The sequence below is a fragment of the Phyllostomus discolor genome, chromosome 1, assembly GCF_004126475.2.
Source record: "Phyllostomus discolor isolate MPI-MPIP mPhyDis1 chromosome 1, mPhyDis1.pri.v3, whole genome shotgun sequence".
Taxonomy (NCBI): Eukaryota; Metazoa; Chordata; class Mammalia; order Chiroptera; family Phyllostomidae; genus Phyllostomus; species Phyllostomus discolor.
Window position 1 is genome coordinate 119,606,831 of NC_040903.2, and position 27,595 is coordinate 119,634,425.

The following is a 27,595-nucleotide window of genomic DNA, read 5'->3' on the forward strand; positions in this document are numbered from 1 at the left end:
GTGTCCTTTGCCTTGAGGGTTTTTTTTCTGCTTTCTGTAGCTGAGGAATTTTAGGGGAGATCTCAATCAGAATATTCATCAGCTTTTCAGGTGTGTTTTCAATATGATGCATCAAAATAAGCATATAATGGGGTTTGGGATCATTTTTTGGTCAGCTTCATCTATCTTGGATTTGTTTGGCTCTACTTTTTTGTTTGTTATTTATTCCCCTCACTTTATCCATTTTTAGGTTTGGCTGGCATTAATGGCACTAACTGGGTCTCTGCTATCTACCTCCTTGACTAGGGTGATTTGACCTATTCCCTAGTTGGAGAGGAGAGATGCAAACCATCTGCTCCTAAGTGTCTCTGGTTAAGGAGGATAGGGTCTTGTTATTAGCTGGCTGTTAATTGTTCAGCTATTCATTAAACTATTTTGTCTCCATTTTCCTCATTCCACTTGCCAGGGAATTTTTCTAGCTTCTTACTAATCTGCCTCAATTCCGTTTATTAAAGAAGGCCAAGGCTCCTACCTAGGTGGAGCAAGAGAGGCCCCTGGGACACACATTTTAAGGAGACACTCTTAGAGTCATAGTCTTTACTCTTTAAATATGCACTTCAGCTGTCCCCCTCTACACACTCTGGTCCAGACCTTGTATTAAGTATTACATTTCGTCTGAGCTGTATTTTTGCAGATGTAAATGACGTCCAGAAATGCTGATTTTCAATTCAATTATGATAATTTATTCTGTGGCCCCTGAGAAAGATGATACCTACTAAGGAGGACTCAAACTTAAAAACAGAGTCTAGCAGCCATTTCTACATAGGGGCTTCTCACAAAAAGCTCACTTTAGGGAGAAGCCTGCACCAAGCTGCCTTTTTCCTACACTGACCTGCCTGCCTGCCCTGTGTTTCTGCTATCTGAGCCAGCCCTTATAAAGGAATTACTGCAATCCTATTTCAACCCAAAGGACTGAGACTTATCCCACCCAATCAGAGCTGCTACATCCCCATCAGTATCTTCATAAGCCAATCAAAGTGGCTCTCTTTGATCAATCAGGACAGATTGCCTTTTAGATTTGGAGATCTCATTTTACATAAGGATGGACCAATTAAGGACTAGGGATGGGGACTCCATCTAAATAAGCCAGCTCCCCTCTGGCTGGCAGAACAACACTTTCTCCTTTCCACTGAAGACTGCATTTCCCCTGCTGTAGCTGAAACAACCGAGATGTCTCACCAGAGCAAAGCAGAGAACAGAGTTGTCTACCCCGAGAGGGGCCTCACCCCATGGATTTCTAACAGCTATGCAGTTTCACACGTCAGCTGTATTGCAATTGAGCTGTTTGCACGAAATAAAGTTTCCTTTTTCACTACACCTCAAATTGAGGATTCCTGATGGTGTTGAAGTCAAGGATCATCTGTTGACACTAGCTGGCATTGCAGACTGACTGAACATGAAAATGCTCAAGAAATTTTTTTTTAAAGATTTTATTTATTTATTTTTAGAGAGAGGGAAAGGGAGGGAGAAAGAAAAGGAGAGAAACATCGATGTGTGGTTGCCTCTCACACACCCCCTACCAGGGACCTGGCCTGCTACCCAGGTATGTGCCCTCACAGGGGATTGAATCGACAACCCTTTTCTTCTCAGTCCGGCGCTCAATCCACTGAGCCATACCAGCCAGGGCAGGAAATACACAAGGAATATTAAATTGGGCTACAGGTTTGACAAAAGGAACCAAAGAACATCTAGATCTGTTTTCCTCATGTCCAATCAGTTCTTGTTTTTCTGGGCCTACATACTATCCTTTTCTGTTTTGTTCACCCCATTAATCTTTCAAAACCCAGTGCATTACTCATTTTCCACTAAGCTTTCTTTAACATATTGATCTTCCTTTTTGGAGTGGGGAAATACAATTGCACTTAAAATTACCTTTCATTCCTTTTATTTCCTTAGGTTTCAAGTGCATACCAGGCATTCAACAGATAATTAATTGACTGACTTTTCCTTTAATTTGTGCCCATAAGAAACTCTACTCACTTAGGTTTGTGGCTCATTCAGGTTTAAACTGGTAAAATCATAGTCACATCATATTCTTAAAAAAGCAAGGTCACAGTCTATGGACATATTATATGGTCAACTTGTCTGCCCTACCACATTTGGACTAGATCATGGAGTTGGGTTTTTTAATGGTAAACTTTATCTAAAACAAAGCTAAAATAGTTAACAAATATGTACCTAAGCATTAGACTTCTATAGAGCTGTCTTGAGCCTGTTGACACTACCTGATCATGTTTTATAGGTTGTGTCTCCACTGTGATTTCCTAATTAATACCCACCTTTCCATTCTTAGTACTGTCATGTCAGTTCAGAGCTGCATTACTTACCTTAAGAACTATTCTTCTACTTACCAGGTCTTCTTATTTCAATGCATTTATTTATTCGACATTTATGGTGTTCTTGCTATGTGACAGCACCTATGATAGATGTTTAGGTGGCAAAGATGAGTTGACAGCATTTAGGAGAGACAAGCAAACCACAAACTTTTACAAAAATGGATAAATGTTAGATGGGGACATTAGTATAAAGTAGCCAGATGGTGAAAATAATTTGTTTGCTAAACCTAGGCCTTTGAAAACCATTGAGAGCAACATTTTCAAGCAGATAAAATTCAGACCTGTTTACGAAAGGTTACTGTGGTCCATAAAGAGATTACTTTGAAGGTGGAGGAAGCCCAGAGGCAATTATCAGGTAACTAGTGCAATAATCCACCATGTACACTGCTGCCAAAATAAATTTGTAAAGAGGTCTGCTCTGATAGAACCCTAAACTTTTGGAGCTGAAAGATAGTTTACAGATATTCTAATTCAATTCTCTCAATTTGCACAAGAGGAATAGAGGCTGAAAAGAGTAAAGGGGTTTGCCCATAACCCCAGAGATAGTGTTACAACAAATAGTGCTAGAACTCATGTCTCATGTGCTGTACTTAATCCTTCCTAAAAACTTTCATGGATTTCCACTCTTTGCAATTTAATTAAATGCAGATGCCCACAGATTTGTCTTGTATTCCTTGGGAATCCAGGTCCTATTACATAGCTGGACAGATCTCCTCAGGGCAGCCTTTGTGGTTTTCAGTTCCTGCTTAGCACCTACTCCTTAATGTTCCCTAGAGCTCAACTCTGCATTTAAAAAAATACGATATTTCATCTAGCACTTTTGGATGTTCATGGCAAGAAGACGCTTACATTATCCAAATATTGCTCTGTGATTACTTATTTAATGCCTGTCGCTTACATTATCCAAATATTGCTCTGTGATTACTTATTTAATGCCTGTCTTCACCTCTACACTGCAAGCTTCCTGGGGACAGATTCTGAGTAACTACTGTTATATTCAAGGCCTAGTGTAGTATTCACATTTACTAGGTACTTCATGGATATTTGTAGAAAGAATGAGTAATATAAATATATGCTATTCATTTATTTATTTAACAAGCATTTGTGAGAGCCTGCTGTGTGCTAGAATAGAGCAAGCTTACAGATGATTGCATATTCAATTAATATTGCTTGTGTTGGAGTAAGTAGCTAGCCACTTAGAAGGGAGGAAAGCCTGATTTCTTCCCTACTCTTGCAGACAGTGAAATAAATTTGAGATGGATTCAAGATTTAAAATGAAAATGTGAATGTACTATAAGAAACAGAAATTTTTAAGAATTTTGACACAAACCTAAAAGGCATAACAAATTGATAAATTTTCATATATAAAATTTAAATGTTTTACATGAAAGAATATACCAGAAACAAATTAAAGAAAGAAGAATCTACCCTGGCCGGGTAGCTCAGTTGATTAGAGCATCATCCTGATACACCAAGGTTGTGGGTTCAATCTCCAGTTAAGGCACATATGAAAAGCAATTGTGCCAATAGTGTCCTTTATTTAAAAAATAAAAAAGAATGAAAAGAAATAAGAATCTGCAATTGTGTTTGTTACTGAACTCAAGGGGTTCGCCACTTGGGGTGCTCTATTCAAGAACAAGATGTGGTTGTCATTAGGTAGTTTTACTTGCAGCAAGTAACGGAGAAAAGGCGACAAGGTAGTTTTATTTACTTGAAGCAAGAAAAGGAGCTTTCACATCTACACTCTGTCTTCTGGAAGGGAGGCTTAGCCATTGCTTATACATACTATTTAGTTAATTACACATTATTAAAAAATATTTTATTAATTTTTAGAGAGAAGGAAAGGGAGGGAGAAAGAGAGGGAAACATCACTGTGTAGTTTGCCTTTCACACACCCCCTACCAGGGACTTGGCCTACAACCCAGGCATATGTCCTGACTGGGAATCAAACTGGCAACCTTTTGGTTCACGGTCCCATGCTCAATCCACTGAGCCACACCAGCCAGGGGAAATTACATATTGACTTCTTTGCAGTTGGCTACACTTACCAGGTTGAGTTCCTGTCAATCTAACCCCCTTTACAGCAGAGTCTGCAAAATCCTGTGTTACATTATAATATATAGCAAGAAGAGCATTTACTAAGAACCCCCCAGACCTTGAGAACTTTGTCCTATTTAACATGATAAATAAAACAACTGTGTAACCAATGTGAAGGTCAAAGGGCTCATTTTCTTGCATGTAAGCATTTATAAATATATAATCCAAAGATTAGCAACACATTAAGAAAGTGGGTTGAAGACTTAAAGGAAAAATCACAGATAAAGAAACATGGCTGGATTATAAACATAGTGTAGGCCAAAAAGGGTCCACATACTAAACCTGACAAGCTCAGGGGAAACCAGCATGGTAGGCCCTACAAGCTCAGGGACTGAAAGTAACCACGTAGGATGGCTGAACATAAACATTCCTAAGTAAAAGTGGGTCATGGTGGGTAGTCACATTCTAGGCCTGTAGCTTCCTCGACAAAGGTCAGTCCTTACCTTTAGGACACTATAGAATCCCTCATTGTTATCTTGTTGCCCAAATATCATCTCTTTGTGCTGTGTTAATCGTTAACTGTCCTATACCCATCAATGTAAAAGAAGTACATATGTGTCTCTCTGTTTTACTTTTTATCCAGTCCCAGAGATATCCCCCTTTGCTTTGTCCTGCCCTATTAATCTGTCATCAGTGGATTTCATGTAACCCCCTTGGATCTTCTCCTTCAGTCCTAATATATAATATTAGTTGCAAAACCGCATTCTCCAAAGCATTTTCTCATTCCTTTGAGAGTTTGCATTTCAGCAATTGTCAGTTTGGCTCAAATAAACTCATAAAAATTTTCTACAGGTTTGGACATTACTTTTTTTAAAAAAGATTTTAATTTATTTTTAGAGAGAGTAGAAAGGAGGGAGGAAGGGAGGAGAGAAACATCAATGTGTGGTTGCCTCTTGTGTGCCCCCCACTAGGACCTGGCCTGCAACCCAGGCATGTGCCCTGACTGGGAATCGAACCAGCTGCTACCCTTTGGTTTGCAGACTGGCACTCAATCCACTGATCCACACCAGCCAGGCAGTTTGGACATTTCTTACATTGACAATGGGAAAATATGATCTTCCTCATCAAAATTCAAACTAAAACAACAGTTACTATTTTTAGGCTATCAGAAGGACAAATGTAAAAGTGTTTGCCAATTTACACTGTTGAGGGATTGTGGGAAAATATACTTTCTATGGGCATGAATTTGAATTGTTACAATTTCTATAGAGGGTAAACTGGTAATATCTAAAAATTTAAAAATCATATTATTAGGCCAAGCAGTTGCATTTCCAGAATTTTATTTTATAGACATACTTTATTATATTGCTATACTATATAAATATAGATATAATGTAAGCATGCAGACAAATAGCATGCCCAAAGATGTTTCAATTCATCTGTATTCTCTGATTTTGCTATACATTTCTCCATAGATTTTATACTCCTCTAAGATGTTTTATGGTCTCTCTCTCTATATTTTTTAAAGATTTTATTTATTTGTTTTTAGAGAGAGGGAAAGACAGGGAAGGAAACATTGGCCTGCCACTCAGACATATGCCCCAACTGGGAATCAAACCCGAAACCCCTTGGTTTGCAGGCCAGCACTCAGTCCACTGAGCCACACCAGTCAGGACTGATCTATATATATATTTTTAACATATTGAATATAGTAGGTACCTGTTTATATCAATGAAAAGAGATGTGAAAATATATAATTATGTACACATATGTGTGTAAGTGCATAAAGAAAGACATTTTTTTTTATTCATCTGGTTTTTTTTTCTTTATTTTATTTATTTTATTTTTTTTATTTTAATCATTGTTCAAGTACAGTTTTCTCCCCCCTACTCCCATTCCAGCCCACCCACCCAACCCTCCCCCCTTCCCCCCATAGAAAGACATATTTTTCAAGCTCCCTCCCATGAAAACTAACATGTTATTCTGGACAAGAGACTGAAGAAAACAGCAGTTTGGAGATTTACTCTTTTTCCTTTTATTTTGTGCACCATTCCCAGAAGTAGTGCAATACCAGATCAGTTTGCAGAGTGCCTGGAGCAAGCTTCTATTCCATCTCCCTGCTTCAAAAATCCATTTAATATATTGTTTTTCGATATAGGGATGTATCAGATATTAAATTGATAAGAACAGATACTACACTTGATCTTAGCCAAAAGGCCCAGAAGTGATGTAGACTTACTTCTAAAAATATATTTTTGTGAATCACTTCTCAAGCTTTTGGCTAAGATTGAGTATAAAAATATATTTTTGGGACTTCTGGCCAAGATGGAGGCATAGGTAGACACACTGTGCCTCCTCACACTCCTTAACCAAAAGAAGGACAACAAATTTAAAAGCAAAAAACAACCAGAACTGCCAGAAAATCGAACTGTATGGAAGTCCGATAACCGAGGAATTAAAGAAGAAATATTCATCCAGACCAGCAAAGGGGGCGAAGATGGGCAGCTGGGGTGGAGAGGACTTCCAGCAAGGCGGTAGCTTATGGACTGAGTGGTCCCACATTCAATTGCAGATAAACTGGAAGGAACAGCTGGGGAGTGAGACCGACCACGCAACCCAGGGGTCCAGTGTGGGGAAATGAAGCCTTAAAATCTCTGATTGAAAAAACCTGTGGGGGTTGAGGCAGCAGGAGAAACTCCCAGCCCCACAGGACAGTTCATTGGAGAGACCCACAAGGTCCAGGAATGTCCATAAACACACCCACCTTGAAATCAGCACCAGAAGGGCACAATTTGATTGTGGGTAGCAGGGAAGTGACTGAAAGCTGGCAGAGAGCTGAATAAGCAGCATTGTTCCCTGTTGGACCCCTCATCCACACACAGCATCAGCAACCTGAGTTGCCACACCCTGGAGAACACCTAAGGCTCCACCCCTTACTACATAACAGGCATGTCAAGACAAAAACAAAAAAAAAAGGTCCAAATGAAAGAACAGATCAAAGCTCCAGGGGAAAAATACAACTAAGTGACAAGGAAATAGTTAATCTATCAGATGCACAGTTTAAGACTCTGGTAATCAGGAAGCTCAGAATTGATTGAATATGGTCACAAATTAGATGAAAAATTGAAGGCTATGAAAAGAGAAATAAAAGAAAATGTTCAGGGAGTCAACAGTGATGGGAAGGAAATGAGGACTCAAATCAATGGCTTCGAACAAAAGGAAGAAACATTCAACCAGAACAGAATAAAGACATACTAATTCAAAAAAATGAAGAGAGACTTAGGAACCTGCAGGACATCTTTAAATGTTCCAACATCCGAATCATAGGGGTGCCAGAAGGAGAAGAGGCAGAGCCAGAAATTGAAAACTTATTTGAACAAATAATAAAGGAGAACTTCCCCAATCTGGCAAAGGAAATAGACTTCCAGGAAGTCCAGGAAGCTCAGAGAGTCCCAAAGAAGTTGGACCCAAGGAAGTCCACATCAAAGCACATCATAGTTGCATAGCCAAGATTAAAAATAAGGAGAGAATCTTAGAAGCAGCAAGAGAAAAGGAGAGAGTTACCTACAATGGAGTTCCCATTAGATTATCAACTGATTTCTCAAAAGAAATCTTTCAGGCAAGAAGGGGCTGGAAAGAAGTATTCCAAGTCATGAAAGGCAAGGACCTACATCCAAGATTGCTCCATCCAGCAAAGCTATCATTTAGAATGGAAGGGCAGATAAAGTGCTTCCCAGATAAGGCCAAGTTCAGGGAGTTCATCATCACCAAGCCCTTAATATGAAATGTTAAAGGAACTTATCTATGAAAAATAAGATCCAAACTATGAACAGTAAAGCCACAACAAACTCACAGCTATCAACAACTGAACCTAAAAATAACAAAAACAAAAACAAAGGAAAAAAACTAGAAAAGGAACAGAATCACAGAAATGGAGATCACATGGAGGGTTATGAATAGGGGACTGGGATGGAGAGAGAGGGGAAAAAGTTACAGAGAATAAGTAGCATAGATGGTAGGTAGAAAATAGACAGGGGGAGGTTAACAATAGTATCGGAAAGGTAGAAGCCACAGAACTTATATATAAGACCCATGGACATGAACTAAAGGCGGGGAATGTGGGTGGCAGGGGGTTTGCAGGATGGAGAGAATAAAGGGGGGAAATGGGACAACTGTAATAGCATAATCAATAAAATATATTTAAAAATTACAATTATACAATGAAAAAAATTTTGTATGTATGTATGTATGTTTTACTTTAGAGTATACAGTTAATTAAAATATCAATGTTTGCTAAAATGTATAGGTATACAGAATATTAAACAGTGTACTTTAAAAAATGTTTGATTAAATCATTAATTCTGCCCAGCTGGAAAAATTGACTGATGAAGCTGAAGTGTTCATATTATTGTAATAGCCAAACATGCAAAATATATATTTTAGACCTTGTTTATGGCAAAATAGATTTATAAAAAATATATTTTATTGATTATACAATTACAGTTGTCCCAATTTATCCCCCTTTGCCCCTCTCCACCCAGTACCATATTTCCTCCAGCAATTCCCATCCCCCACTGTTAGTTCATGTCCATGGGTCGTGCATATCAGTTCTTTGGCTTTTCCATTTCCTATACTGTTCCTCACACCCCCTTGTCTATTTTGTAACTATCAATTTATGCTTCTTAATCCCTCTACCTTTCCCCCCATTCTCTCCCTTCCCCCTCCCAGCTGATAACCCTCCAAGTGATCTCCATGTCTATGATTCTGTTCCTGTTCTGGTTGTTTGCTTAGTTTGTTTTTTTTCAGATTCAGTTGTTGATAGCTGTAAATTTGTTGCCATCTTAATGTTCATAGTTTTGTTCTTCTTTTTCTTAAATAAGTCCCTTCAACATTTCATACAATAGCGGCTTGGTGATGATGAACTCCTTTAGTTTTACCTTGTCTGGGAAGCACTTTATCTGCCCTTCCATTCTAAATGATAGCTTTGCTGGATAGGGTAATCTAGGTTGTAGGTCCTTGCTTTTCATCACTTTGAATACTTCTTGCCAGTCCCTTCTTACCTGCAGAGTTTCTTTTGAGAAATCAGCAGACAGCCTTATGGGAACTCCTTTGTAGGTAACTGTCTCTTTTCTCTTGCTGCTTCTAAGATTGTCATTTTAATTATGATGTGTTGGTGTGGTCCTCTTTGGGTCCAACTTGTTTGGGACTCTCTGTGCTCCCTGAACTTGTATGTCTATTTCCTTCACCAAATTAGGGAAGTTTTCTTTCATTATTTTTCAGATAAGTGTTCAATTTCTTGTCCTTTCTCTTCTCCTTGTGGCACCTTATGATTTGGATGTTGGTACATTTGGAGATGTCCCAGAGGCTCCTTAGTCTATCTTGGTTTTTTTCTTTTTTCTTTTTTAATTCTTTTTTCTTCTTGCTGCTCTGATTGAATGCTTCTTTTTTCCTTATTTTCCAAATCCTTTTTTGAATGTTGGCTTCATCCCCTTCACTGTTGATCCCCTGCAGATTTTTCTTTATTTCACTTAATGTAACCTTCATTTCTGCCCAGGTCTTTTTTTATGCTGTTGCTGTATTCAATGAGTTCTTTGAGCATCCTGATAACTAGTGTTTTGAACTCTGCATCTGATAGGTTGGTTATCTGTTTTGTTTGGGTCTTCCTCTGGAGTTTTGTTGTGTTCTTTCATTTGGGCCATATTTCCCATTTGTTCTATTTTGCAGTCTCCCTCTGTTTGTTTCTGTGTATTAGGTAGAGCTGCTTTGACTCTCTGTCTTTGTAGCCAGGCCTTTTGTAGAAAAGGCCTTTTTGCTACTTTGTGGCTCTGTGTGGAGGGAGGGCTCAGACAGGGGCAATGCCTCTGCCTGGCTTTTGGAGGTTTGCTTGGGAGGAAGCTTCTTCCCAGTACTTGCCCTGTTTTCTGTTGCTTCACTTTCTTTGGGTATGCTACTTGTGCCCATCCAGCTGTTGCCTAGGTGTTGAATCCCAGAGGGGGTGAGTCTGAGTAAGTCCTAAGTCTGTGTGAGCTCTTTAAGAGGAGTCTCCTGTGGATCTGGCTTTTTTTTTCCTGCCCCAACCCCTATTGGTTTTTACAGCCAGAAGTTATGGGGACTTATCTTCCTGGAGCTGGAAGTCTGGGCTTTGTGGTCTGGGGCTGGGATCCCTTGCTCCTGAGGTATTCCTCCTGATTTTATTCACCACATGTGAATGTGGGACTGCCCATTCTGCCACCTCTCCATGCTACTGCATGCCTCTGTGCCCCTCAGCCCATATCCACATCTCTGCCCCTTCTACCTATCTGGGTGAATGTGGCTTCTTTAAATCCTTGGTTATCAGACTTCTATGCAGCTCAGTTGATGTTGGTGCTTGGTGATATTTGTTTTGTGGTCTAGTTTTAATTTTTCTGTAGTGTGCAAAGAGGCAAAATGTGTTTACCTATGCCTCAGTCTTGACTGGAAATCTGCAAATAGATTTTAAAACTTTAGAAAAAAGTATGATTCTATTCCTAAAGGTTCTGAAATTGAAGCTAATTCAAGAAAGATGCAATCTTTTGTACTATGATATTTTACATGTAAAATTCAAATGTTTGTGAAAAGAATCTGAAGATGAAAATGGGAGTGTTTTTGCAGAACAACTTTCAAGACCAGAAAAACTTTAAAAGCTTCTTGAATATTAAGATAGGTGAACAGGTTGTTCAGGTGTAACTAATTACTTCCTGTGCATCCTTTTTTTTTCCGCTCTTTTAAATGAGTTCACATCTATGGTCCCAAATGATCACATGTGAGTGTTGAAAATATTAATGGAATTGATCTTAGAACTATTGTACTTTTTTATTGAGGCCAACTAGGTAAGGCCTAAAAGGGTATATAGGTGGGCAAATGTTAGACTGGGTTTTGGGAAGCTCATTGACTTTGCTAACTTTACATCAATGACTGATAAATTCCAGGAAAATTATAGAAGCTTCACACTGGACACTTCAGTCAGGCTTTAAAATAAAACACCTTTTAAATCTTATCTATCAATAGCTTGTTGTTGTTGTTGTTGTTGTTGTTGATCCTCCACTCTAGTATACAAACTTTTTCACTTTCCCCAAGTCTTTTCTGTTACTGAATGAGGTCTGGGCCTGGACCTAGTCTGCCTTGGGTCCAGTGGTACTGTCTGAGTTTTTGGCTTTGTGTAGGAAAGACTTCACAACACAATTCCAAGTGATTTTGAGAGTATGTTTATTAAAGCTGGGGACAGTGAAACAATAGAAGAATTTAAGGTAGAAGAAGCAACAGGAGAGAGCAATTCAGTGAAAAATGGGGCCTCAGAGATAGGTTCAGGGGGTAAGGATGGGAGAAGCTGTTGCTTTCTGCTGCTCCTCTGGTTGCAAATCTCATGGGGTCCTTTAGAATTTAGGAAAAAGAGATACAAGGTGCAGATGTGCTGTACTGAGAGAACACTGTGGATCCTTTGTCTTGAGGATTTTTATCTTTCTTTGATCAGCCAGAATCCTAAGGGAGGTATCAGGTGAGGGCCTTAACAGAATATTCATTAGCTTTTCAGGTGCGTCCTTCAATATGTTAATTCATCCAAACGTGTGTTTAGAAGGATCAGGATTATTTTCTCGATAGTTACATTTTTAAAGAACATTATTAAAGAGACACTGGGACTGAGGCCAGTCTGCCTCAGGACAATCTGGAGTGTGTAAACCATTTGCTCCTAGGTGTCCTAGGTTAGGGAAGATAAAACCTTGTGATTCATTAGCTGGCTGCAAATTGCTCAAATTGTTTGGCCTTGTTTAATTATTGTCTCAGTTTCCATTATTATATTTGTCAAGAAATTTCTGTAGCTTCTTAACTACCCTGCCTCATTTTCCAACTCCATTCTTCGGCTCACACTTCATCTCAGTAGGTATTTCCTTCAAGTGCTGCCTGTAGAAGTCCCACTCTTCAAGGTTTACCTCAGAGGCCCATTAAATGTACCAAGCTAGGGTTATCTTTTCTCTTCTTTGCTCCTCTTGTGCTCCATGAGCACATGCATTAGTGAATACAGAATGCTCTGCTTACTTAGCTGTCATTGAGTCATAAAAGTTGAAAATGGAACTAAGGACTTTGAGACACTCCTGTTTTCATCACATTTGAAAGCTTTAAGAGCAGGCATCAAGTCATATCAACTCATAGCAGGTTTTTAAATCTCTGGTTTCCCTCCTTCTTTACTGTGTTATAAAGTGCCCAATTTAATGATTGGGAAGGGCATCCCACCAGAATCCTAAAGAAATACAACCTTTAAGTGTTGTATTTCAGTTCTAGATTATTACACAATGTGGTACATTTTATAGATCTAGTTAAAGCTTTGACTTCAGAGCCATTTACAGCTTTATCTAGACATTAGAAGTGACCACGTGGATATAGACATTTTTTAACAGATTATCAGATGGCACTTGTTTTTCACTAGTTGTTTTGTCACCAAATCATCTGGTCAAAACCACGTATATTGCATGTTAACTTGTTTCTCAGTTTAAACTTAATCTGCTCTATTTAAATACCAAACAAGGTAAGTTTCGCATCAGTTTTCTGGCATAGCTTAGTTGTGTTTCTAGGAAGAGTGAGTATATTGGGTAACAAAATGGAAACTCCTACCGTCGAGTCCTGTCATTACAGCTGATTTTAAGTTATTTTGTAAATTTGTCCCAGTAGGTGTCAGTGTTGAGTTAAGGCAAAGGCTTCCTTCTTGCAAATATAATTTTAATTGAAAGGTATTAAAGGTTAGGGCGACGCAAAGGAAGTAATATCTTTAGGGTTAAAGATTGTTCGTTCAGGGTTCAAAAGAGACCGGGTCTCGCTATGTTGCCCAGGCTGAAGTGCAGTGGCTATTCACAGGCGCGATCCCACTACTGATCAGCACGGGAGTTTTGACCTGCTCCGTTTCCGACCTGGGCCGGTTCACCCCTCCTTAGGCAACCTGGTGGCCCCCCGCTCCCGGGAGGTCACCATATTGATGCCGAACTTAGTGCGGACACCCGATCGGCATAGCGCACTGCAGCCCAGAACTCCTGGGCTCAAGCGATCCTCCTGCCTCAGCCTCCCGGGTAGCTGGGACTACAGGCGCGCGCCACCGCGCCCGGCGATGGGCGGGGGCGCGAGAATGCATTAGAGGCTTAGCTTTCGTGACGTCATTAGCTGTGCCGGCCTAGAACACTTCCTAAGATCTGCATTCACTCCCTGGAAACACGTAGCCCCATCGCGCAGGCGTCGTTTGTCAGCACTGCATTGTGGGTAAACTGTGCCCAAAATTTCAAGAACGCATGCGTGCGCTAGTTCTTTCCTTTTGCCTCGTCGCAGCAGAGAGAGCAACATGGGTCACCAGCAGCTGTACTGGAGCCATCCGAGAAAATTCGGCCAGGGTTCTCGTTCTTGGTGAGAAAGAGAATGTGTTAGGGAAGGGTTTCTCCGGGGTGGGACGTTGCTTGAAATCTAATGTAGAGGACCTCGCAGGCGGCATATGGGGGGAGACCGACTCAGAGCCGGGAGTGCCGCCATTACAGATCTGTGATGGGTCCGTGAAGGCCACGGTGCGGATAGTGGCTCCCCGAATGCGGAATCCTTTCATCTGTGCGATCTGTCGTAATGCCATCTCTTTTCTTGTAGCCGCGTCTGTTCAAACCGGCATGGCCTGATCCGGAAGTACGGCCTTAATATGTGCCGCCAGTGTTTCCGTCAGTACGCGAAGGATATAGGCTTCATTAAGGTACGTGTTCACAGACGCCGTGCTCTTCTGTTTCTGTGGGCGGCGAAAGTGCGGGTCGCTCTTTAGTGTGAGCAGGACTAGCGCCGTTTTCCTGTTTTAGCTAGCAGGGTAGCGGGTGACACTTAAGAGTTTTGGCAGTCACGTCAATAGAAAAGGGAGGGTGACGGTTCCAACCCCTTTTTGCCCAGCTCTGCCAGTTCAAGGTGCCGTGTATTACAATGGATGAAATTCACTTTTTAGAACCACTACAGTGGAATTGTAGATACCTTTAATCGTGCTTAAACATAGTATATGTGTGTGTTGACCACTGCCCTGAAATCCTGGATAGTGTCATATACTGGAATGAGCTTGAGGTTTGGGGCCAGATAGACCTTGTGAAGATTCAGGCAAAGGTCAATTCACTTAAAGCTCAGTTTCTACCTGTGGAAGAGGAAAGATAGGGTGTTACGAAAAATTGTTAACGTATAAACGAAGCTTTCTTAATTCCTAATAGTTACTAGGAGCTGGTTTTATTTTTTTAGATGAAAACTAATTCCTTACTGGCTCTTTGAGTTGCAATCACTGGCTTGATTCATAATTTCTTTAGAATATTGCGTAGAACCTACTTGTTAAAAATAGATGACTGTTGATGTAAATGTAAATTGTTAATGTGAGAGCTCTGTGGCAGAGACAAAGTATCTTATGCTTTGGCTTTTATTCTTGGCTAAATACTTAAGTATATTCTTGGTATTAATATGGAAGTTCAAATAACTCAGTGGGAAATAGGGTATCACAGATGAGATAATGAACTCAGGCCCATTCCCTAGCTTTGTGCCTTCAGTTTCTCAGAGGCTAAGATGAACAGCTCTTAGTGTAGTGCCTGGCACACACTGATTACCAAAATACTGGCTGTGTAATTACCATCTTGAGCTTTTTGTAAAGATCATTCTACAAAGTAGTGTTTTCTCTGGTGGGAAATTTCTTTGAGGGAAGAAGTGACAATGTCAATACTAGAATTAAGTCAAAAGAATAATTGTTAAGGTTTGTGGAACAGTTTGTAGTGGTCATTCAGTAAATATTTTAAACTATTTATATCTTAATAGCTAGTTTGGGCGGGTTACATTTCCAGTTTAAAGCTCATTCTCATAAACCAGTTTTTGTGAGTAAAATGGATATATTTTTGAAATGTGTATTTAAAGCATTTGAATTAATTCATTTCTTCTTTTTTTTTCAGTTGGACTAAGCGAACTTCTTTGCATGGGTCATTCAAGACATCTACTTTATTGCAGAATGGCTAGCTCTTTGTACATAAAATAAAATCTAAAAATTTAATTATGAGTGTTTTAGTGTGAATGGAATAGTCACATAATAATAGAACTCTCCTTTTTAAAAATTACTATTCTTAGTGGATTCATCTTTGAAATTTGTGGCTTATTTTTCCCCTGGTTATATAAAGTATTCATCTTTCACTCAGGTAAATGTCAGTTTTGTTTTTATGCTTAAAAACACATATGCTATGTAAAATGCTTGCTATATTTAGGAACATCCAGTATATAACCTGAGATAGACTGTCTCATGGGTTGGGGCAGGGACAGTAAAACTGTTGAAAAATGATTTTGAGAAACAGGCTATCACTAAAATCTGCTGTGGGCATTAGCCCAGAGGTGGCAGTCCTGGCTTTTGGGATAATTCACACAAAGGCTTCTAAGTTTCTCAAATATTTGTATGCAGAAGGGAGCAGTGATTAGTATACAGATTTGTCAGATCTGTAATTCCTGAGAAAAGCAGTAACTTGTAGCATATGGAAGGCTGAAGGTGGAGGTTGTATACGATTAAATTGCAATCTAGAAAGCCATTTGCTGAGAAGCCATGCCTATATGTAGATTAGTTTATTAAGCAGAGGTGAGTGTGTCCTGTTGGGGAGAACTCTTGGAGTTCTTGTTGCCTTCTAGGAACAGCAAAGTTGTGGCTGGAACAGTGAGAAGCTGAAAGTTAGGAACTGATTGAGCTTTATTCGGAGAACATTAGAGTGCTATAAACTTTTAAAAAGGTTCACTAGATCTTGGCAAAATAGATTGTAGTGGGACAAAGGAGGAAGCTGGGAAACAGCTATTGGAATAGGCTAGGCAAGTGATCTTGGACAAAAGGGAGTAGTAGTTGCTGTGGTCATGACAATGACTTGTGAAGATGGAGGTGGGCAGGATTTGTTGAAGGATGGGATGTGGGAGATGAAAAGGATGGCTCCAAAGGTTTGGGTGCCTGAGCATCTGGAATGCTAGAATTGCTACTGAGATAAAACTGAAAATTCGGTTTGAGGAAGAGGAATAGTTCAGCTTGGGGCATATTATGTTCAAAAGTCTTGATTAGACATAGATGTGGAGCTCTGAACTAGGCCTTTATAAAGACTCATGTGAAATCCATGGGAACTTGAGACTGGAGATAAAACTTTGATCTTCCTCAGTACGAGTTAGTATCTGGTATTGGGGTCTCATCCTGTGACGGGAGATCTAAGTCCTAAATTCTAGGGAGTAAGTAACATGGAAAAGAGGATTCTTCCTGGGTTACTCCAAGAAGAGGTGGGATTCTGCAAAGTAGACCAAAGGAAGACCAAGAAAGGGGCATACTAGAAGCCTAGCAGGAAGTGGTCAACTGAGTGATACAATTTATCACTGTAGTGTCATCTGAAAGGGGAAACTGGAGTGGGGAAAAAAACCTTAACTGACATCTGCAAAATTTTAAAAAATCTGAACACATTGCTAATGTACCTCCTCGGTCCTTAGAAGGAGCTAATGAAAGGGATGCTGAAGTTTGAGTTTTTTGTTCATTTTTCTTACTTATTTTTAGAGGGGAAGGGAAGGAGAAAGGGTGAGAAACATCAATGTGGGGTTGCTTCTTGCATGTCCCCCACTGGAGACCTGGCCGGCAACCTAGGCATGTGCCCCCACTGGGAATCAAACCAGCAACTGGTTTGCAGGCCCATACTCAGTCTACTGAGCTACACCAGCCAGGGCTGAAGCTTAAGTTTTCAGAGCTTAGTAAATCCACCTCTGCTCCTTACCCTGCATCCCAGGAATAGGTGGTGGTAAGCTACGATTGCTCCTGTGGAGTGTCTAGGGACGAGCCAGCATTCCATCAGGGTAAGGAAGTGGAAGGAATATTGGAGGGTAAAATTTCTGGTACTGGAATGGAGCTGGGCTTGCAGATGGGAGGTGAGAAGCTGGTTACCTGGGCAAATGTAAATTTTGTGAAATACTTGAGGTTTACACACGTGATGATTTAGGTAATGGAGGTTGTGAGTTGTTTTGATTTGGGCATGAGTCTTGGGTAAGTTGTTCTAGCATGTGTAAATGCTGTAAAGAATTGTGTATCACTTGAGGGAGTGTGGAAGGGCAAATGTCCTTTGTGTGTACCTGGTGGTAGTGGGTGGGGAGGCTGGTGTGGAGAGGTAGTTTGGGTTTTCTGCTAGGGGTTGAGTAACTTGCTGATAAAGACTTGTAAAATTTACATGCCAGACATTATGCTAAGTGCTTTATGTGTATTTAACTTTTTCAAGTTTTGTAATACTTTTCCATATACATCCTTATCATGTACAAGAGGAAACAGGCTTAAGAGATTATTTCCCCAAAACCTCCCCAAGTTAGAAGGAAATCAACTGGAGCTTGAATCTGTCTGACATCTTAATACCCACAACACATTGTGGTTAAAAGACTGCATCTCCTGTCCCTAAAGATCAACTAATATGAAGGCAGAAATAAGTATGTTACAACACAATATGATGTCTTGTATATTAATAGTTGATCATGCGTGGGAGGAACTCCAGCCTGCAGAATTCCTCCCATCCACAGATGAGAAATTGTCCCGGACACAATCTTGCTGTTCTGGCAGGAGAGGGGGTGGTGATTCCCTCTAGAGGAGAAAGCCCCAAGCCCTTCTCCCAAATGGCTTTTATTGAGAATCGTATGTGTAGGAGTATACAGCATACATGCATAGCTCATCAATCAATGTCAAAAGGCTATAGTCATACAAAAACAGGTATTGTCTATAGATAATTGAAAACAGATTTGTCATAGGTCAGGGACTGTTAGGCATGCTGACGCCAGAGGGTCTTTAAGACGTGTTTTATGAGATGAGGAGTTTACTCCTTATGCTTTGAACTTAAAACATTCGGTTTATGTCGCCAGGGCTGTACAAAGCAAAGCAGAGCAAGCTTCAAAGGATACAATCAATGTATTAAGCCTGGTTCCCATGGGAACTCCAGGTGTTAGGAGTCAGGTCATGTTTGCCACCTGCCTTACCTGGTTTTCCAAGGGGACTTCTAGCCCCTTTCAGGCTTGCTCTCTCAGGGCTGCAGTCTCGGAAACCACACAGAGTGGTCCCCAACAATCATATGGTTGATAATATTCTTAGGCTTGGGACCCTTGAACTATTAAGTTAGGACTGAAATGGGACCTGTTAAAGGACCTGTCGTGGCCAAGATTTCATTCAGCTCATTAATTAGTGAAACTAGATGTTTCCATTTGTTTAAAGGAGAATCCAAAGGATTACACTTAGGTGAATCAGGAATGTGGAAATGAATTTACAAGTACATGTAAAACTGGCTTTGTCAACAGGGGAGGGACGTCAATTAACTACCACACAGAATTTGAGTGTCTAAGGACAAGAAGTGTTTACATACAATTTTCAAAGTTGTAAAACAGCTCAAACACAAAGGTTCAGAGTCCCTACCCACTCCAAGATCGTGTTAGATAAAGTTTTATTTTCCATAAAAGACACCTGGTAATCTTGGTTTATTTCTAAGTCTCACAATTTTTCTTAACAGATTTTTAGGCTTTTACCTATATTGGTAAAATTCTGAGTGATTGCTGTATGCTAGGCATCGTTACTGCTTTTCTTGAATCACTTTTAAGTACAACTCTGAAGTACAACCCCCAATTTACCAATGCAGCACTTAGGGTGCAGTTAGTTTGTAACTAACTTTGAAAGTTACTACAGTGAGTAACTTTCCCAAGATAGCATAGTCAGTCAAATTCAAACAAGGTAGTGTGTGTTGAGAACTGCTCATACCATTAAACTATAAATGTCCAACAATTAGGGAAAGCTTTGGTAAATATTGGTAGTGTACAAAATAGCTTCAAGAAATAATTTTCAAAAAATGGAAAATTGTGTATGTGCTAAAATTTCACTGTTAATGCACAGAAATGAAAGGACGTGCTCGTGTGTTAGCAGGGATTGCCTTGCGGTGGTAGAATTACTGATTTAATTTGAAGTGGTCAGATAAGATTTATTTAGGGGTATGATATGCAGTGGCTATAAAGGTAACCCAGTTACCAATATTGCTGATTAGGCTTCTACTCTTCCCAAACAGCTCTTAGATAGCTCTATGAACAGGTACATTCTTGGTGTTGCTATGATTTCCTTCCACTGATTTCCACTCATTGGTATTAATTCTCTGTGGTCTTGTGTGAAACACGTCTAATTGCTTTTCCACAAGAAAAAAGGTTAAATATTTAGGCACAGGGCTCTCGTGTTCTCCATAGTCTTATTTCAGGCTAACCATTTCTGATTATTTCAACTGTTCCTCACAAGACATGATTTAGAGCCATCTTTAGTGACCTCTGAATTTATTCCAGTACACTTGGATCCTTAGAGTGCCTGACAGAATGTTTCACAGGGCAGGCATGTAGTACAGATTTGTTGAATGAATAAATGAGCAGATTTGGTAGTGACTTAATTTGGTTGAGTATCATTATCTCTTCACTTTTTATGGACCCTCTTTCACCCTTACAGAAAAACCAGAGACTGGATTTGGACAGCTGCATGGCCAAAGTCCTTGAGAGTTTTAAAGCTGCCTGCTTTGCATGACTTCTGCCTAGGAGATAGTTCTTGTTAAAAACTGTGCTTAATAGTTGGTGCCTTAGAGATTTGGGGTTTTGGGTGGGCAGAGCAAAGCTCTTCCAGTGGTATGGTGAAGGGTGTAACAGTGTATTCCTCAGTATCCACAAGAGTTGAAGAAAGGAAAAAGGAAGAGAAGGCTGAGCTACTAGTATTTTTCAAGGGTTACTCGAGAAAATTAAATGTTCAGCCCTGGCTGTTGGGGTTCAGTGGATTGAGTGCTGGCCTGCAAACCAAAGTGTCCCTGGTTTGATTTCTAGTCAGGGCACATGCCTGGGTTGTGGGCCAGGTCCCCAGTGGGGGGCAAGTGAGAGACAACCGCACATTGATGTTTCTCTCCCCCTCTTTCTCCCTTCCCCTCTGTCTAAAAATAAATAAAATCTTTACAAATGTATTTTTTTTTTAAAGAAAAAGGTTCAGTTTGTTGATGTCACTGAGTATATGTGTGTAGGATCAAAGCTAGATAGGGCCCCAAATTAGACCAGGTTATTATCTGTCCTGTCAGAACTTTAAAAGAACTGAGATAGGAAGTGACAACTTAATCTGGATGCAATCAATTTATGTTTGGTTAACTAGAAAATAAAAAAGTCAGGACTGGCTTTCTCTTTTTATTAAAAATCCTTTTGTTAAATTCAGCCTATCATGTATGTCAATGGTCACCATTCCCTTGAGCTGATTTGAGATTGGACCTTCTGACGTAAAGAAATGCTGGATTCCCTCATAGATGTACTGAAGGCCTATAGAACCACAAACGCCCTTCCCATCCCTTCATCACCACTTCCCCACTCCATTGTTCCTCTGAGCCCCTTTATCCCCTGGACACCTGTCTTACAAAGAGATTCCTGCCTTTCTGTAAAGTCTGAGAACCACTGATTTTGGGGAAATGACTACAATGTGTCTGGAAGTGGCTGGTGTAGATCTCAAGTGGACCCCATCCCAAGAGTCCAAGGGACACATTTCAGGAAGCTATGCTCTGTCTGGGTCACAATGACTAGCATTCCTGTCACCTTAGGATGTATACCATCTGGTGACTTTTTCAGATTACTTTCCTCAGGCCCTCCATTTCTCTATGGGCGAGTCCTCCTGACTAGTGTTCTTGAGGTCCTTAGCTCAGCCCAGGAGGCTGCCACTCGGCTGTTCTATTATAAAACCTTTGTTAATTCTGACACCTTAAAATAGTAACGTAACAGCATTACCAAAGAGAAGAGTGAGTTTCCATTGACAGAGACTGATGAGAGTTTTTGAGCGTTGTTGAGGTCTGGAGGGAAGGGAAGAGACTGAAGAAGTATCTGGAGAGGGGAGGAGAGAGGCCACTGTTAGGAGCAAAAACACACCTTTATTCTGTTTGTGTATTGTGATTCTGGCACCGGTGTTGCAGGGTCTCACTGATCATTCTGAACACATTATAGGACTGGTCAATATGGATCCAAGGGCTGCCTCTGTAACTTTTTTTAAAGTGTATTTTATTGATTGTGCTATTACAGTTGTCTCAATATTTTCCTTGCCTTTATCCCCCTCCTGCCTGCACAACCCACCTGACCCTCCAGCCTCCCCCAACTTAGTTCCTGTCCTTGGCTTGTTCATATAAGTTCTTTGGCTTCTACATTCCCTATACTATTCTTAACATCCCCCTGTCTATTTTCTACCTACCATTTATGCTCCTTATTCTCTGTACCTTTGCCCCCCATTACCCCCTCACTAATGTCCCTCCATGTTATCTCCATTTCTGTGATTCTGTTCCTTTTCTAGTTGTTTGCCTGGTTTTTGTTTCTGCTTTTTTAGGTTCAGTTGTTGATAGCTGTGAGTTTGTTGTGGTTTTACTGTTCATAGTTTTGATCTTATTTTTCATAGATAAGTTCCTTTAACATTTCATATTAAGGGCTTGGTGATGATGAACTCCTTGAACATGGCCTTATCTGGTAAGCATTTTATCTGCCCTGCCATTCTAAAAGATAGCTTTGCTGGATAGGGTAATCTTGGATGTAGGTCCTTGCCTTTCATGACTTGGAATACTTCTTTCCAGCTCCTTCTTGCCTGTAAGGTTTTTTTGAGAAATCAGCTGATAGCCTTATGAGAACCCCTTTGTAGGTAACTGTCTCCTTTTCTCTTGCTGCTTTTAAGATTCTCTCCTTATCTTTACTCTTGGCTAATGTAATTATGATGTGCCTTGGTGTTCCTCCTTGGGTCCAATTTCTTTGGGACTCTCTGGGCTACCTGGGCTTCCTGGAAGTCTATTTCCTTTGCCAGATTAAGTTTTCCTTCATTATTTGTTCAAATAAGTTTTGAACTTCTTGTTCTTCCTCTTCTCCTTTCAGCACCCCCATGATTTGGATGTTGGAATGCTTATGTTTGTCCCAGAGGTTCCTAAGCCTTTCCTCATTTTTTTTTTTTTTTGCATTCTTGTTTCTTCATTCTGTTCTGGTTGGATGCTTGCTTATTCCTTTTGTTCCAAATCATTAATTTGAGTCCTGGTTTCTTTCCGTTTGTGGTTGGTTCCCTGTATATTTTCCTTTATTTCACTTTGGGCAGCTTTTATTTCTTCCTTCATTTTGTGACTGAGCTCAATCAATTCTGTGAGCATCCTGATAACCAGCATTTTGAACTCTGCATCAGATAGGTTTTCTGTCTCCTTGTTACTTAGTTCTTTTTCTCTAGTTTAGACCTGTTCTTTTACTTGGGCCACATTTCTTTGTCTTGGTGCATCTGTTACATGATAAGGGGTGCAGCCTTATGTATTCAGCAGGGTGGGGCAACTCTCTTTGCTGCATTGTAGCACTGTCTGTGGGGGAGGGGTCAGAGAGGGAACAATGCACTTCCTCTGTTCTTGTCCCACTTTCCATCACTTCCCTCACTTCCCACTAGTCGTTTGTGCCCTTCCAGATGCTGATTCACAGGTGGCTGGGTTTGTGTACATTTTAAGACACTGTGGGCCCCTCCAATGAACTCTCCAGTGAGGCTCGGAGTTTCTCCTGCTGCAGCAACTCCCACAGTTTTTTTAAAGCCAGGGGGTTTGAGTCTTTAGTTTCCCCACACTGAAACTCTGGGTTTTACAGCCTGTCTCGCTCCCCTGTTGTTCCTCCTGGCCTATCTGCATGTGAATGTGGGATTGCCCATGTGGTCTGCAGCTTTGCCATGCAGGTCCTCTCTGCCCCAGGCTGCCTGTTTCTGACCCTCCTACCAGTCTGGATGAATATTTTTTTAACTCCTTTGTTGTTGGACTTCCATGCAAATTATTTTCTGGCAGTTCTGGTTGTTCTTTGTTTTTAACTTTGCTGTTATATTTCTTATGGGTGTGCGAGGAAGCAAAGCATTTCTACCTATGCCTTCATCTTGGTTGGAAATCCCCTGTAGCTTCTTACTGTGTATAATCCAGGTTTCAGAATAGGATTACTGTAGGTATGTTTATGATTTTAAATGTTGTAGCAGTGAAAGGAAAGAATAGCATTTTCTTTTTAATGATTCATGTTTTTAATTATTTTAAAATTCTATTTGGAAAAAATTTTAAAGATTTTATTTATTTATTTTTAGAGAGGGAAGGGAGAGAGAGAGAGAGAGAGAGAGAGAGAGAGAGAGAGAGAGAGAGAGAGAGAGAGAGAGGGAGAGGGAGAGGGAGAGAGGGGAGAGAGAGAAAGAGAAAGAGAGAGAAAAACATCAATGTGTGGTTGCTGGGGGCCATGGCCTGCAACCCAGGTATGTGGCCTGACTGGGAATCGAACCTGTGACACTTTGGTTCGCAGCCCATGCTCAGTCCACTGAGCTATGACAGTCAGGGCCTATTTGGAAAATTTTTAAAAATATATTTTATTATGCTATTACAGTCCCAATATTCCCCCTTTGTCCCTCTTACCTGGTACCCCATTCACTCCAGCAATTCCCAGCCCCCCACTGTTAGTTCATGTCCGTGGGTCGTGCATATCAGTTCTTTGGCTTTTCCATTTCCTATACTGTTCCTCACACCCCCTTGTCTATTTTGTAACTATCAATTTATGCTTCTTAATCCCTCTACCTTTCCCCCCATTCTCTCCATTCTCCCTCCCAGCTGATAACTCTCCAAGTGATCTCCATGTCTATGATTCTGTTCCTGTTCTGGTTGTTTGCTTAGTTTGTTTCTTTTTCAGATTCAGTTGTTGATAGCTGTAAATTTGTTGCCATCTTAATGTTCATAGTTTTGTTCTTCTTTTTCTTAAATAAGTCCCTTCAACATTTCATACAATAGTGGCTTGGTGATGATGAACTCCTTTAGTTTTACCTTGTCTGGGAAGCACTTTATCTGCCCTTCCATTCTAAATGATAGCTTTGCTGGATAGGGTAATCTAGGTTGTAGGTCCTTGCTTTTCATCACTTTGAATACTTCTTGCCAGTCCCTTCTTACCTGCAGAGTTTCTTTTGAGCAATCAGCAGACAGCCTTATGGCAACTCCTTTGTACGTAACTGTCTCTTTTCTCTTGCTGCTTTTAAGATTGTCATTTTAATTATGATGTGTTGGTGTGGTCCTCTTTGGGTCCAACTTGTTTGGGACTCTCTGTGCTTCCTGAACTTGTATGTCTATTTCCTTCACCAAATTAGGGAAGTTTTCTTTCATTATTTTTCAGAGAAGTTTTCAATTTCTTGTCCTTTCTCTTCTCCTGGTGGCACCTTATGATTTGGATGTTGGTACATTTGGAGATGTCCCAGAGGCTCCTTAGTCTATCTTGGTTTTTTTCTTTTTTCTTTTTTAATTCTTTTTTCTTCTTGCTGCTCTGATTGAATGCTTCTTTCTTCCTTATTTTCCAAATCCTTTTTTGAATGTTGGCTTCATCCCCTTCACTGTTGATCCCCTGCAGATTTTTCTTTATTTCACTTAATGTAACCTTCATTTCTGCCCAGGTCTTTTTTTATGCTGTTGCTGTATTCAATGAGTTCTTTGAGCATCCTGATAACTAGTGTTTTGAACTCTGCATCTGATAGGTTGGTTATCTGTTTTGTTTGGGTCTTCCTCTGGAGTTTTGTTGTGTTCTTTCATTTGGGCCATATTTCCCATTTGTTCTATTTTGCAGTCTCCCTCTGTTTGTTTCTGTGTATTAGGTAGAGCTGCTTTGACTCTCTGTCTTTGTAGCCAGGCCTTTTGTAGAAAAGGCCTTTTTGCTACTTTGTGGCTCTGTGTGGAGGGAGGGCTCAGACAGGGGCAATGCCTCTGCCTGGCTTTTGGAGGTTTGCTTGGGAGGAAGCCTCTTCCCAGTACTTGCCCTGTTTTCTGTTGCTTCACTTTCTTTGGGTATGCTACTTGTGCCCATCCAGCTGTTGCCTAGGTGTTGAATCCCAGAGGGGGTGAGTCTGAGTAAGTCCTAAGTCTGTGTGAGCTCTTTAAGAGGAGTCTCCTGTGGATCTGGCTTTTTTTTTCCTGCCCCAACCCCTATTGGTTTTTACAGCCAGAAGTTATGGGGACTTATCTTCCTGGAGCTGGAAGTCTGGGCTTTGTGGTCTGGGGCTGGGATCCCTTGCTCCTGAGGTATTCCTCCTGATTTTATTCACCACATGTGAATGTGGGACTGCCCATTCTGCCACCTCTCCATGCTACTGCATGCCTCTGTGCCCCTCAGCCTGTATCCACATCTCTGCCCCTTCTACCTATCTGGGTGAATGTGGCTTCTTTAAATCCTTGGTTATCAGACTTCTATGCAGCTCAGTTGATGATGGTGCTTGGTGATATTTGTTTTGTTGTCTAGTAATTTTTTCTGCAGTTATATGAAGAGGTAAAACATGTTTACCTACCACGTCCATCTTGACCAGAAGCCAGTACACTTGTTTAATAAAGTTGTGAAAGTGTAAGCACCAGTAACTTCCTGTACATTGTAAACCCAATAATAATGTTGAACATGTAAACACTCCCCTGTGTAGACTTGCTGAATTTCTATTGTTGAACACCAAGCATTAACAGCAGAGGCTAAGAAAACCAATAAGCCTTTACCCAGGGAACCAGGTATGTAGGTTACTAAAACTAACAATTGCCCATAAAGAATAATATTACATTAATGCTAAAGTAGATTTTATTTTTTACATAATAAAAAGAATATATTAAAGGACTAGTTGATGAAGTGATAAACATTTATGGTAGCATAGACAAATCCATAAATGTGCAAAGTAAGAAATGGAACCAGTTTTTTGGCAATCTAGTTAGTTTTATTTCATAGACTGAGTCTGTCTTGCCTTGCGTTCTCTTCACATATGCATAAATCTCATTTTATTTTGACACTTGTGCATCTGTTCTTCCTTTGATGCTAATTAAGTCCTGTTACCATTCATGAAGATTTAGTGTGGACACATATAGCACAATATTCAGTCAATTAGAACAGAAAGGGGTTTATGAAAAGGAATTCATATTTGGAAGTTTGGGGGGAGTTTTTTGGTCAGTAATCTCCTTAAGTACAATTTCTTTTAAAGTATCCTACATGGTTGGGGGTTTTTGCGATCTGATTTCTGAGTATTCTAGCTTCTTATTTACCAAGGGAGCAAGTCATAGCAGTGACTGCTCCTCACTTGGGTTCTTCGTTATAGGTTTTCTAAATAATTCTATCCCTTGTTAATGACTTTAATTTTTTTCCTGAAAGCCCTGCCACTAAGTTAAAAGCTGTTAAGTGAAAGGAAAAAATCCATGAATTTTACTGGGAAAAAATTATAATGTGTGTCATTGCACAACATACTCAAGTAATTTTCACAAATGGAAAAATATACTAATTAGTGAAAAATGAAGCTTATAAAAGTCATAATACAGGGTCTGGCACAAATAACACCCCCTTTTTATTGCAAAATCTTTTTTGTTACAAAATCATAAGCATGTAATTCTGTAACATAACAATATCACACTCAAGCACATCATGTGACATTCTAGGTGAAATGTTCAAATTGCTGCCCGTCTCACATGAGACCTTCGAACACCCTCCCAACCACATTCATGCAAGCCTTACTCCTGCCAGCCCTGTAATTTGAAAGTATTCTGACACCAGCTGGTGTACTGAAGTTCAATTCTGGCACTAACTACTGGAGTTAGCACGGACGGCACAAGTTAAAGGGCATGGTCCACAATGAGGCTGCACTCACATGCGACACTAGCCAGGCTTTGGGATTCCTCAGGCCACCTGCAGGATGTTTATTTTTTACCTCTGTCAAGGCAGTACTCTGTGAGAAAATGTGCCAGCGTCTACAAATTTTCTTTGAGAGAAATAGGTCCCTAAGTGCATAGCCTCTGCCTTTTTATAATTGCATAGGACACTAGCTTTTGAGGCCTTAACTTAAGCCAAATTGCACCATGTTGATGCCCAAGCCAAGAAGAGAATCCTTAGACTTACCTGCAATTAGTAGGTAATATAATTCCTCTGACTGGTGAAGACTGGGGATAGCCCCTCCCAGAAGATGAAGGAGTCGGAAGGTACAATTCATTTCTTGAGAGTCTGTAAAATAGGATAGATCACCTAATCCAGCTATGGCAACCTCCAGGCAGGAGTACTCCTCAAAATCTCTCCTTGCTTTGTGTTGGAGGTCCAACTTCTCTTTCTTTGATCTATATAAATGGGGGAGAATAGCTTGTTTACACTGATATTTA

At 40.3% G+C, this 27,595-nt stretch overlaps 1 protein-coding gene and 1 non-coding gene across 2 annotated transcripts; one reads left to right on the top strand and one right to left on the bottom strand.

The window, feature by feature from the left end:
- Positions 1–6,449: 6,449 nt before the first annotated feature.
- On the bottom strand, positions 6,450–6,641 carry LOC114493479. Its single transcript, XR_003684149.1, has one exon. It is a non-coding gene; the product is annotated as a U2 spliceosomal RNA (small nuclear RNA).
- Positions 6,642–13,653: 7,012 nt separating this feature from the next.
- On the top strand, positions 13,654–15,459 carry RPS29 (ribosomal protein S29). Its single transcript, XM_028507097.2, has 3 exons — positions 13,654–13,814; positions 14,046–14,145; positions 15,359–15,459. Exons 1-3 carry the CDS (start codon positions 13,753–13,755, stop codon positions 15,365–15,367), a joined length of 171 nt encoding a protein of 56 aa, XP_028362898.1. The 5' UTR covers positions 13,654–13,752; the 3' UTR covers positions 15,368–15,459.
- Positions 15,460–27,595: the final 12,136 nt, after the last annotated feature.

Coding starts and splice junctions, on each gene's coding strand:
- RPS29 (XM_028507097.2), top strand. CDS start 13,753: ATGGGTCACCAGCAGCTGTACTGGAGCCATCCGAGAAAATTCGGCCAG. Junction 13,815..14,045: donor GGCCAGGGTTCTCGTTCTTG/GTGAGAAAGAGA, acceptor CTTTTCTTGTAG/CCGCGTCTGTTCAAACCGGC.